Consider the following 13333-nt stretch of genomic DNA (forward strand, 5'->3'; position numbering starts at 1 on the left):
GCACATCCTTTCCACTCCTCCAGCAGGCCCCCTCCCGCGCTACGCTCCCCTTCAAGATACCATTCACCAGGGCACCATTCGATATCTCGGGGGGGGGGGGGGGGGTGTACGAAGTCCAAGGCAGAGTGCCCTCGCTCAGTTTGGCTAAGGGGGCGGGGTTCAGTTCGCGGCCCCCGCCCCGAGGGTGGTCCGGAGTAGGTAAATAGGGGCCGCACGTGCAGAGCCGCTCGTCAGAGGGTTCGAATCGGCTCAAGCGCGGCAGTTGAAGCTCGCGAACTGGTCTGGCGGCCGCCTCATTCTTCAGAATAGTCGCGCAGCTATGAAGGCCGCACGGATTGCCCTGCGGAACGCGGCTCCCCTGGCGGCTACGACCGCGGGCGGCGGTGGGGCAGGTCGGGCGACCCGCGAGGTGGAGCATTTTGCTCGGTACTCTCCGTCGCCGCTTTCCTTTAAGCAGTTCTTGGATTTCGGTGAGGATAAAGGGCAAAAAACCCCTTTGTTATTCTTACTAATAGTTCATGCCAGCCCCATGCTCTTCCTCGCCTCCCAGGTAGCTCATCTGGTGGAACTGATTTGGTAGAATGGGCTGTACTGGTTCAAATTGTAGTTGGAGAGTATTAATATTAATGTTGGAGGAAAAAACCCTCTTCCTTAAAATTTAAAACAAGCATATTCGACTCAGCTCTTTGCAACTTTTTTTTTAATTTACGTGGAATAACTTATGCAGGAAAACTTTTAGCAATGCGGACTCTTCCCTTGTAGCCCGAAATGGTGCAGACCATCTGACCACTCATTCTGCTATCTGTGCAGACGAGGCTTTTACTTTCAACTGTTGAAATCCATGGGATTTGGGAGTCTTGGAGATGGTGGGAGGAAGAAGGAGGTGTCTGTGCGGTGGTTGGGTAAGGGTGCTTGTTCCAAACTTCTGTGGCTCCAAGAGTTGTGGACCTCCTGAGGAGGGGAAGATGGAAAAAAAGAGCTCGTTGATTTGGAGAAAGAAACAAGTATCTTGTAGCACTCAACAAGATTTTATACCAGTATAAATGTTTGTGGTTTGAGGCAGTGATAATGGGGATGGGTGGGTAGGATAGTCTTGAGCAGGGACAAGAATGCAGTTCACCAGAAAATTGGTTTCCAACACTGGTTACGAAACAGAGACAACTAAAGTACAAGTTCAAGGTTCCTGCAGAAAGATCTCTTCATGGAGTATTTGAAGGGCTGCCACATAGCGGATGGAGCAAATTTGTTTCTGTTGCCCCAGAGGCTTGGACCAGAACCAGTGGGCTTGAATTAAAGCAAAAGAGTTTTCAGCTAAACATTAGGAAGAACTGAGTGGTTTCACAGTGGAATAGGCTCCCTTCGGTGGTCATGGGCTCTCTTTGGAGGTTTTTAAGCAGAGGTTACAGCAATGTGAATTCTATGACTCCCATATTAGTTTAGGCAGATTGTGAGAGGGAAGGCAGGAATGGATGAGCTGGTGCTAGGCTTTTGTGGCCTTTCTTATATGTCTAGGGTGATGGCAATCTTTTACCTTCCTCTTGGTACAGAGCTGTGGTCACTGGGTGGGGAGGAAGCTATGAATTTCCTGCATTGTGCAGGGGGTTGGACTAGATGACACTTGGACCCTTCCAACTCTGTGTTTCTAAATCCATGTCCAGACATGAAGAGAAGGAAGCTTGCCCTCTTCGTCTTTTCCCTCTGGCCTCAACAACTGTAGGGCAATAGGAGGAATCTACAACTGGGACAAGGCATCTTGGGAGAATAGTTAATTATTACTTCTTTTTGTTCTGACATCCATCCTTGATATGCCCTGATAATGTAATTAAAAAGTTTTTCCAAACTTCCCATGTGATGTTCAGCCTCATCTCTTTCTAGCAGATGGGAAAGCTGTATAAGTAAAAGAAGTAATCAGGTACTTTATAATGCAGTATTATATCTTGTTATGTAGAGGTCTGTTCCACGAGGGCTAGAACGCAAAAGAGTGTTCACATCTATTGCCTGCAACCATCTTCTTTTAGATGAGGCCTTTTTGACCCACATGCCTTAATCTCCAAATGTATTGAAGTTAAAAATTCTTTTCTGGTTTTAAGGCTGGAAATGTTTTAAGGCTGTGGTTTGTCTTTTTGTAACAGCTTTCATAGTGTATAAGTTTGCTCAGTGCAGAGAAACAAGCAGTTAATTGCCACTGCCACCTTTTGAGCACAGAGAATTGTGTACAATTGGTACTGTTCCACTATGTCTTTGTTATGCAACAATTTTGCTTTTATCAGAAAGCATGTAGAAGACTTATTTTTAGAGAAGACCACTCTAATTCATGGATATTCCTAATTTGTTTTGCATTTGGGCAGTCAACTAAAGTAAGGGGGGAGATTGTAATTCTGGATTCTCTTCATAGCACTCTTCCCCGCCCCCCCCCGCCCCCCATGCAGCGTAGCTGTGATTAAATTGTTTGCAGTGAAATGTGAAGCATTTGGACACAGTGTACCTAAGCAAAGATGTCTGGATTTCCTCCTTATGTTTATTACTGAAATCAGATCAACTTTTTTATTTTTAAAGGCTCTCCAAAGGAACAGTGTAACTTAAAAAAATCTTTAGTGACAAAATCTTTCTAGGAATCTTCAGTCACTCTCAGCCCACTGGATGTGGTTGCTTGTCATATTCTCATATTACAGTCACTAGGAAAAACTCTAAAATATTTCACACACCCAAATATAAGGTTAAAAAAATACCATCTGTTTTTCTGCTTCTGAGCACTACTCAGTTTGTCATTTCATCCTTAATGTCAGTAATATACAAGGGTTGTTTTGTTAATAATTATTATTGATAGCACTGTAGTGTAGCCCATAGAGTGAGTCTGTGTTGTAGCCTTTGAATGAGGCATCAGGGTTGATCCTTTGTAAGTAAAAGGTCTTCTGCTAATTACGTATGAGTTTTGAATTGGTAGATATACGGTGCAAGTTACCTTCTGTGTCATAATTTCAGACATTTAGTAATTGATTACAACATAGATTTATTGGTATCTAACACATGACCAATTTGTTGCTAATAGAATCACTTAGGGCACTGTAAGAATACTTGAAAGTGTGGTGGCTTCATTCTATTTTAAGTTGGCAATACATCCTCTTGGTGGTTCCAAAATTCCATATCTGTGTGATGTGAGCTCTTTAGAACAGCTGTTTTTTGTTTGTAAGCATCTATTTTCTAAACAGCCCTGTCATTTTAACTTGCAAACAAGTCAGAGGTATCTTAAGCTGCATATTCTTCATGCTAATTATAAAACTTAAAATAGATCACAGAACTTCTGATAATTCAAAAGCAGTTGAGGATTCATTTTTAACCTCCTAAACGGAATGATTTGTGTATTGCAGTTCTGACCATTTGGTGTAACAAACCTTAGATGGGACATAAAGTCCCCTTTTTTGAGTGACTTTCCTGAATCACTATTGAGATCCCTTTCAGATGTTTTTCCTGTTTCTATAGTGATAACTTGTACTAAGGTCTTTTCTGTAAGAGCTCATCTGTAGTAAGTAGTAAGAAGCAAGCGAGAGCAAGCTTTAAAAAGCATGACACACTTGAGACTTCTGTGATTATTTTGCATTGGTTGGCACAGGTATGCAGGAATTTTAAAAAATTTTTAATAATTACTAGTCAGTTTTCTAATATCTAAATAATTTGTAAGGTATAATGGTGATATATCAAGTCTTACTCAAATCTAATACTAGCATGCCCCTGTTGAAAACTTCTTAAAGTAGACTACTTTTACTTTGTAGGGTCAACTAATGCATGTGAAAGAACATCTTTTTCCTTTTTGCGGCATGAACTTCCTGTACGGCTTGCAAATATTCTGAAAGAGATTGACCTCCTCCCTAGTCCATTGTTGAGCACTCCTTCAGTACAGTTGGTGAAAAGCTGGTAAGTTGCAAAACTTTGGTGATGCATTTTTTAAAAGCACATTGATTGTATTTTAAACGTCAAGGAAAGCAAACTTTCTTTTACAATGGGAGCGTGACTCTTGAACAATAAAACACATTGATCAGATTGCATGAAGAGATCATACTGGATATCACCATTAGGTGTGTCAAAGTAAAAAAAAAACCTTAGATTTCAATCCCTTCTGCCTTTGTGCATAGATTGGGTGGCATTGTTCTGGCTCTTTGGCATGCGCAATGCTGTCACCCCAATACCACACACATCCTATATGCAACTTTCTTAGAACTGCAGTTACAAAAGTAAATGTAGCCTGCATTCAGTTTTGCACGGGGGGAAATGCTAGGTGTATCATTGCTCATAACTTCAGTGTTTGCAGTTGGGAATTTGAAATATTTTCCTAGCCTTGAACATAACATGCCCCAGTAGTCTGTTAAGTCACAGTTATCTAGAGTTTGAGTTTTTCTTAAGTTAAAATAGAAAGCCTTATTCAGTAACCTTATCTATGCAAGAAATTCTCTTGCCCTGTTCTGATAACCTGCTTTGCATGTACTCTTACTAGGTATGTCCAAAGTCTGATGGAGTTAGTCGAGTTCCGGGAGAAAAAACCAGAAGACCACAAAGTTCTATCTGAGTAAGTTGGTCTGTGTTGTGTGCTCTCAGTCCTGTTTTGTTCAAAGGAACTACCACCTGTCATTAAGTCACTCTAGAACCTTGAACTTTATTCGGTTTAGGACGTAGACTGGTGATTTATGTAGTAATGAGATAATTTACGATGGTATAACTGTAACTGACACCTGATGTTGCAGAATGTGACACATTGAAATAAAACAAACTGACAATAAATTACAAACTGTCAAGACAACATTAGGATGCTTCATTTGCCTTGACAGAATGAATAATGAGGAAAAGTAACCAGTATCTGGATCTCAGTTTTACAGTAGTTCTGTTGTAGGCTTGTAGCTCCTTGTAGAAGGAAGAGGAGTAGGAATTCTTGTTTGCTAATTAGGACTGATGTATCCTGCTGTTGCTTCAGTTTAAAATTAAATGGTGGTTATCTTGCCATTTTTGCTTGTCTGGTGTCTTTATGAATGCACATCTGAAGATCTGTTATTTTTTCTTTTTAAGTTTTATAGATGCAATTGTTAAAGTCCGAAACCGGCACCATGATGTTGTGCCCACAATGGCACAAGGTGTTCTAGAATACAGAGATTCTTCTAAAATGGACCCATTCACCAATCAAAACATTCAGTACTTCTTGGATCGGTTTTATATGAACCGTATATCTATCCGTATGTTAATAAACCAGCACAGTAAGTTGAGATTTCATACTAATACATGGTGTTAATAAAGCACTACATCATATAATAAAAGCATTAACTTACTGAAAAGCTCTAATGCTTTGAAACTGTAGAACAATACCTTCCAAACTGTCAGCGTCAACTACATTTAGCTTTAACTGTAGTGTAGTTTTGCATGCCCTGCGAAAACATTTTTAAAACTATCATCATGTGTAGAAAACATTTATATCGATAAATGCACATTGGCAAAAAAAACAATCAAACCATTATGGTATTTTTCAGGGACGGTCCACGGTTCAGTGGTAGAACATGTGTTTGGCATGCAGAATGTCCCTTATTCAGTCCCCAACATCTCCAGTTTAAAGGAGCAAATGGTAGATGATGTGAAAGGCCTGTGTACCTAAGACTCTGGACAGCCACTTCCTGTCCATGTCAACAGTACTGAGCATGATGGACCAATAGTCTTGATTCAGTATAAGGCATCTTCATATGTCCATGTATGCTGTAGTAGATACTCGAGTCCCAGGTTGAAATTCCATCTCTGCCTTGAACAAGACATTGTATTAGCCTAACCCACCTCACAGGGCAGTTGCGAAAAATAAAATCAGATATATGCTCACCCTGAATGTATTGGCAGAAGGGACAGATAGAAATGTCGTAACCTGTTGAAGCTAAAAGTTCTACTTTTGGATAGCTGTAGTAACTTATGCTGAGGAATTGAAATATCTATCTTTCTTTTCCATAGCTCTTATTTTTGATAACAGTAACAGTATGGGCAACCCAAAACATATTGGATGCATTGACCCTTGCTGTGATGTTGTGGATCTAGTACATGGTATGTATTAAATTGTGTTCATACTATTCTTTGATTTCATGTAGGTTAACCTGGAGGCACTATAAACATTTCTTAGTTATTTGTTAAAGATTTTCCACAAAATAGTTGTTCTGATGCAAGTATTAAAATAAAACCAACCACATTTGAGTCAGGGTGTGTGGGAGAAAGTGTAAGAGCTGCAAGTCTTATCAGCAGTAAAACAATTCTGTTCTCCTATTTAAATACAAAAAAAATTGCTAACTGCCCAAGGTGGCTTTCACAGTTGCCCTGACAAGCTACTCAGAGAAGGCCATGTTTAACTGTTGACCTTTTTCATTTGTTACCAGATTATGCTTATGTGTTCGGTATGAGATGTTACACTTCTGTACTAAAATCATGACATCTGCTTAAGCATATAAAAACCTATTAGTTTTCATGCTGTGTGTATATTCTTCATCTGGTTCCCTTCAATGGTGTTTTTGCTCCTAGGATTTGACTGTGACAAGAGCTATAACAAGTCGTATTAATACAGAAGATGTGTTACATGATTTTTTTGCAATATTAAATAACATAGCTTGGAAGTAATCTAATGGGTTTACTTAAAACTTCTTTGCATTTTAAAATGAATTTCAGATGCTTTCCAGAGTGCCCAGATGCTTTGTGACCAGTATTATTTTGCTTCTCCAGACCTGAAACTAACTCAAGTGAATGGTGAGATTCCCCCACCTTTTCCCCATCCTCTCTATATTAGGTTAGCCATGCACATCTTCTTTCTTTTACTATAGGCTTTTTTACTCTTACCTATAGCTGCAGTACTCACTCCTACCAGGGTGAATTTCTGTATGTATCCCTCGTAACAAGAAGTTTGTGTAACTTTTCCCCTCTAAAGATAATGCTAAATTTCTGTAGTAGTATCCATTTACTTGTGCCACCCCTAATAAGATGTGATATACTAAAAAGATTGTGATCTTGACATAGGGTTATAAAACGATAACTTAGACATCTGTTATAAGAAATTAGCACAGACAAATTACAGTGAATCTGATCTCTTCAAAAAAGACAGTGCTATGTGGACTGGATTTTTTGACTTACAGTAGCTGCTACCTAAAAATTGCTATGCATGCGCTAACAATGAAAATCATTAGCACTTGGATAGTAAAGACAAGAGGTCTGATTTATTGCTTGTATTCTTTCTGCAGGGAAAGCAGCTGGGCAGCCCATTCACTTAGTCTATGTTCCTTCCCATCTCTTTCACATGCTGTTCGAACTCTTCAAGGTTTGTATTTGTGGTGGATAAGAATTCATCTTCTGTACCATTGGTTTAAACATGTACCAGTGTTTTAACTGAAAGTTAAATGAAGGGGCTCTAGTGACTTTCCTGGTCATTTAAAATTACAATCCTGACAATAGCAAGATAAGATTAAGAGGAAACAAAAATGGAAGCGCATGGGCGATATCCGCCGAGTTTCTTTCATGCTAGCAGGATGATAGCACAGCGAAGTGTAACATGGCAATTAAGTGTAGGATGAGTTTTCCCTGAAATGATGTGAAATTGCTGAGGACTTCTGTCTTGGTGGAGAAACTGCAGTTTAAAAATACATGGGATCCATTCAGTCTTTTAAATCCAAAATGCAAAACTTAAATATATAAACTATAAATTGAATACATTCTTCTGATTTTTTATTCCTCATAGAATGCAATGAGGGCAACAGTTGAACATCAAGAAAACAAACCTTCTCTTGATCCAATTGAGGTGACTGTTGTTCTTGGAAAAGAAGACCTGTCAATTAAGGTAATTGGTGTAGGTTTCATTGCCATTACTATAGCAGACAAGGAATATGATTTAACATGTTTTAAGTTTGTGTATGTGTATCTGCTTTTATAGTTTCACTGTCAATAAACAGGAGTCTTACAGCACCACAGATTGAGCATGGGGCAGGGGGGTAGTCTGCCCCCAGCACCACCAGGGAGGGGGCGCCGGGAGCAGCTGCCAGCGGGCGCAGGCAGCAGCGTGGGCAGCCTCGCAGCCCCCCACGCTGCCTTTCTCCTGCCCCGCAGGACAAGGGGCAGCCAGCTTGCCGCGCACCCCCAGTCCTGCAGGGCAGGCAAAAGGCAGCGCGGGGGGTTGCGGGGCCGCCCGCGCCATTCGCCTGCCCCGCAGGACAGGGGGCGGCCGGCCGCCCCCTGTCCTGCGGGGCAGGCAAATGGCGCGGGCGGCCGTGCTGCCTTTTGCCTGCCCTGCAGGGCAGGGGGTGCACGGCAAGCCGGCCGCCCCCTGTCCTGCGGGGAGGCGAATGGCGCGGGCGGCTTCCCAGCCCTGTACGCTGCCTCCGTTCCGCCCTGCGTGATGACATCACCGAAGTGACATCATCACGCAGTGTGAGGTGGCCGGCAAAGGGTTGCCCCGGGCGCGGGCAACCCTAGATCAGGCGCTGCATAGTGGCCACAATAGAATAGCATAGTACTGCTCTACAACTGTAGAATGCTATTGACTTAAACTGGGTTGCTGGAATAGCTACATTATAAGTTGCAGCCAATTATGAATAACAGAAAAGTCTTCTGGAGATTACAGCTACTTCCAGCTACATATTTTTCTGCAGAAAACGTGTCATTAATCAGCAAATTTAGTACAACAAGTGATTTTAAAAACACATACAGTTGCTAGTGGTATTACTGATACTTCAGACGTATATTTGTAGTTATTGTTAATGGCTGACTTTGTTCTTAAATAGATTTCTGATAGAGGTGGTGGAGTTCCAGTGAGAAAAATAGAAAGCCTCTTCAGCTACACATATTCTACCGCTCCAAAGCCTGTAGTGGACAACAATTCTACTCCTTTGGTAAGATATGGAGCCATAAGACTTAAGATATAAAAGAAGAGGCAAGGCTATCAGCTCTCCTTGATCTTCTTCCTCCTGGGTAAAGTACAAGGGGGCCCACCTTGTCCAATATTTGTCTCCTGTACCCACTGAAATAGAATAGGCTTCCAGGTGGAAAAGTTTGTGATACCAAGCTAAATTGGTATGCCTGATGACCTTAAATATCTTCAGTGATTGCATCTGTTCCTACACTTACCATTTTGATAGTTCAAAGTTCTCACTTAGCAGACTAAGCCTGTGTCTGGGCTGCACCTCTTCAGGTTGTTTCATGACACTGCTTCATACCAAAAATAAAACACCCAACTCTCCCCACACAGGGAGAGTTATATGCAAAGGAGAAGTCTCATCTGCAACCGTTATCCTTGCCATCTAATTTTCTGTGAGACAGAATTTGGTACAGAAGAAGGCTCAGTCATGAACCTCTGCCATCACTCTAAATGACCTAGACACATATTTCTCACTTTGAGAACTAGACCTAACAGTAGGTCAGCAAATAACAGATGAAATTATCTGCTCTTTGTGCATGCGTGCCCCCTCAACTTTTGAGCACTGGTGATGAGATATAGCTTCTTAGGAGCAGCCTGAGACTTAAGACAATTGAGTATTATAGAACCGTCTAGGGTGGTGTCTTTTATAGCATGTGAAGGATTGGTAAAGGCAACTGTAATAAAACAGTGTTCGAAATTTTTGCTACTCTAACCCTCACCCATTACACTCTGTAGCAGTATAACTGGACTATATTTAATTCAATCCAGAACAAAGCAAACCATTGTTCTAAATAATAAAATAAATCATTTTCTTTCTAGGCTGGCTTTGGTTATGGCCTACCAATTTCTCGACTGTATGCTAAATACTTTCAAGGAAACCTCAACCTGTGTTCTGTTTCTGGTTATGGAACAGATGCTCTTATCTACTTGAAGGTAAATTGGTTTTATATTAGAGAGAGAGAGAGTATTTATGTATTGCTTTTGTCAGCTCATTTGAATTCAATTTGGTTTATCAGCAGCATTATCCTTACATATTTGAATATTAGTGATAGTAAATTATTACCAGATAGCATATAAGAAGATCCCATCTTCATGTATGTAGTAGCTGCTTTAAAAAGGTTAAACCTATTTATTCTCCATAATTTATTTCTTTTAGAAAAAGAGCCCTATTCCAATAGCTGGAACTTCATTCCAGCTATTACCCTAACTTCAAGATGGTGAGAAGTGTTAGATAGTGAGCTGATGCATCGTGCCATGGCAGGGTTGACCTGCTTTTTCAAACGTTTTTCAGTCACGATAATTCCTGGTATCTGGGCCCATATGGAGACTGTTCAGTTATTCTTGCATTGGACAAGATCTAACTGCGTTTATTTCCTGTTCCTTTCTAGGCCCTTTCCACAGACTCTGTAGAGAAACTTCCTGTCTTCAACAAGTCTGCTTGCAAACATTACCAGATAGCCACAGAAGCAGGTGACTGGTGTGTTCCCAGTAGAGAACCAAGGAACTTGTCGCAACGGAGTGCGGCCGCATGAAACCAGCCTGTGTCTAGGGCATACTGCAAAAAATGAGAACATAAAAGGGGATCAAGCCAATGCTGCAGTCCAGGACTAATTAAACAAACCTTTATACCGTTCCTGTCCTACACCAGGACTTAAGACAGAGAGAAGAAATGACCATGTGGAGCACAAGATGTCAACACGTATACTATGTAGAGACTATGCATGTACTGGATTTTGTAGTGTAGTATGGATGAGGATTAGTGTGTCAGGAGAAGTAAAAGGCATAGGAAGGTGTATGTAGTTCCATAACTGTTTGGAAATGAATATATGAAAGCAAATGTAAATGAACACTCCAAAGTATACAGTCAAAAACTATATATGAGGGTTGAACTCCACATAGTATTAACTTTTCGCTTGGTCTAGTAGCTACTAGCAAATATTATTGCCAGATTGTGACTTTGGAGGAGGAATGTATCCATGTGCACACACACATATACGTACAACACTGTATATACTTGACACACTCTCAACTGATGGAGATGGAAGGGATGTGACAACATGTTACGTTTGCTTCTGTTCAGTAGTTTGCTTGATGGGAAATAGAGACATTAACAAAATGCCATTTTTTTTGTCCTGTAAGCCACATGGTAAATGTTACTTGAAATTTAACTCCAACAATAACTATACTTATGTATAGCACCTTTTATTGCTTATCCAAGTGATGAGTTTTTGTTATGGAAGAGGATTATGAAATAACACCATGGAAGTTAGGTAAATGTATTGTGAACTGAAAAAATGTAGCCTTTGCTTGATTTTAAGTTGCACAACAATATAAAAAGCTAAAAAAAAATTAAAAATGAACTTAAAATGCAGGGCATTTAATTCCATCTTAAAGTTGGCTTCTCAAAAGGAAGCTTATGAAGCAAATAAGGAAAGCGTAGGACTAAATATAAAGAGAGAGGGACTTCTCATGGTGGCACTATTTCAAATGTATGTGCAACCATCAAATTGTGAAGTCTTGGCTTCAACAGATACGGGGCATTTTATCTTAATTAGGAATTTGCCAGTATTGAATTCAAAACAATCCAATTTACAAAAATGTAACTTTAGAGTAATTTGCGAATGAGTATTATAGGGATGTGATGAGAAAAAGGTCTTGGGGGATAATTGTACTTGAATTAGGAAATATGGACGTGGAAAATATGAGGTATTGACCTGCTCATTGTGTATGCAGCAGTGAATAATCAAGATGGTCCAGTGGTTCCTCTGAAAAGTCATTATTGGGAGAATATTCCATTCCAAATAATTAGCACTCCTTAAAGAGAGTGAATTTGGTCAGGGCCCAGCTAGTGACATTTTTGGTCATCCTGTCTTTTTGAAAAAGGCAGCAATACACTAAAGAGCTGATACTAGTTTATTTTGAAGTGATTGTTAACTAGTGTATGAAGGTTCATGCTCAGTTGTAGCAACTTTATTGCTGATCCCCACTTTCTGTGAACACCAAGTTCAGTTGAATAGGTAATCCCAGCCATGTGAGGCAATTGTGTGCTGTTGGTATAGTGTATCAACAAAAGGCTTAGCAGTTAACATTGCTGGGGCATTTTATGTATTGTTTCCATTGTAAACTTAGCTCAGATATGGACCCCTTTGCTAAGATTTTTGTTTTATAAAATGGATAGCGTGTGTTTGATCATTCAATCATGAATAAATGATTTTATAGCTGGTGTGCTAATTGCAGTTAGCTTCTTGAGTTGCCACCTATACAGCAGAGTTAATGTTGAGATCTTAATGCACTGCATGGACTGTTAAAAATATTTGTCATGCAAATCAACTTTGTAGAATCAGGCCTTTTCTCCATCCAGTATTACCAAAATGTTTGGTGATGCTGATTCACTGTGTGCACTTTGACCCCTTGTAAAAAGTTGTATAACCTATGTTGTCAATTATGCACTGTTTCTGAGAAACAACCAAAGATGCCATTGTTGTCTTGTCTTTGTCACAAACTGTTAACATTTACATGTGAAAGGGATTTTAAAATCCCTTTGGAAGCATACTTGCTGAATTGTAGGGCTGGGACTGAAACACTGTAATAGGCACATCTTCTGAGCAAAATGAGCTTTCAGTCTGCTTTTGCACTGTACACCCAGTGTCAAAGTTGTCTGGGTACGGAGTGTTAAAACAGAAGATTCAGACAATTGCCTTGTTTCTACTACTGTCTGCCTTTTTAAGTTCAGGTATACTTGAAATGTGCTGTAATGTTTTTAAATTAAAATGTTTTAAATAACGCTGCTTGACTCTTTATGACTTTTAAATCTTCTAATGTTGGATCTAATCAGCATACACTATCCCCCATATTCCATTTTTGGTCAGATCATCATTAATAACTGTCACTGCCATTCTAAGATGTCATGCTGTACTCCCTGAAACCACCACTCAAATATTTACCACTTAATGTTAAATGATATCTTGCAGAATATAAATGTATTGCAGCCCTGCTCCACAGCTAAAACTATGTTGTCCCTGGCTGTGATTTGCTAAAGGAGATTAATGTGTCTGAGTGTAAAAATAGTCTTGCAGTGTATGTTTTTTGTAGGTAACACCTGCTCTTTCACAGGTAGAAAATTTGGGAAATGGCAAAATAAATTGTAACAGTTTGAAAAAGGAACTTGACAAAGACAGAAGGAATCCTTATATTCCAAGGCATATACTAACCCGTGTGCACTGTTTTTTTCCCATGACCATTTTTCCAATATTCATCTGCAAACCATGCTAAAGTAACACTTTTAAAGTAATTACAAAAGCAGAGGCAGTTATGTGCACCTTGAAAATTTCATAGACGTACTCGAGTCAGCTTTTCTCTGTTCTGTTACACCGTCAAAGATTCTGCCCTTTGCTCTGCAGTTGTGCTTTCATTATCCTTCAAGAA

The 13333-nt window shown here is 40.0% G+C and overlaps 1 protein-coding gene across 1 annotated transcript; it reads left to right on the top strand.

The window, feature by feature from the left end:
* The first annotated feature begins 212 nt into the window (after positions 1-212).
* PDK4 (pyruvate dehydrogenase kinase 4) lies at positions 213-12692 on the top strand. Its single transcript, XM_054991068.1, has 11 exons — positions 213-470; positions 3771-3912; positions 4490-4561; positions 5056-5240; positions 5974-6063; positions 6676-6753; positions 7242-7318; positions 7736-7834; positions 8775-8882; positions 9728-9841; positions 10297-12692. Exons 1-11 carry the CDS (start codon positions 320-322, stop codon positions 10438-10440), a joined length of 1260 nt encoding a protein of 419 aa, XP_054847043.1. The 5' UTR covers positions 213-319; the 3' UTR covers positions 10441-12692.
* The last annotated feature ends 641 nt before the right edge of the window (positions 12693-13333 follow it).

The sequence above is a fragment of the Eublepharis macularius genome, chromosome 11 (assembly GCF_028583425.1).
Source record: "Eublepharis macularius isolate TG4126 chromosome 11, MPM_Emac_v1.0, whole genome shotgun sequence".
Classification (NCBI taxonomy): Eukaryota; Metazoa; Chordata; class Lepidosauria; order Squamata; family Eublepharidae; genus Eublepharis; species Eublepharis macularius.

What these genes read in the sequence shown, in the direction of transcription:
- PDK4 (XM_054991068.1), top strand. Translation starts at nt 320, where the DNA reads ATGAAGGCCGCACGGATTGCCCTGCGGAACGCGGCTCCCCTGGCGGCT. An exon ending in ACAACAATTCTACTCCTTTG is followed by an intron (nt 8,883 to 9,727) that starts GTAAGATATGGA and finishes TTTTCTTTCTAG; the next exon opens with GCTGGCTTTGGTTATGGCCT. An exon ending in ATGCTCTTATCTACTTGAAG is followed by an intron (nt 9,842 to 10,296) that starts GTAAATTGGTTT and finishes GTTCCTTTCTAG; the next exon opens with GCCCTTTCCACAGACTCTGT.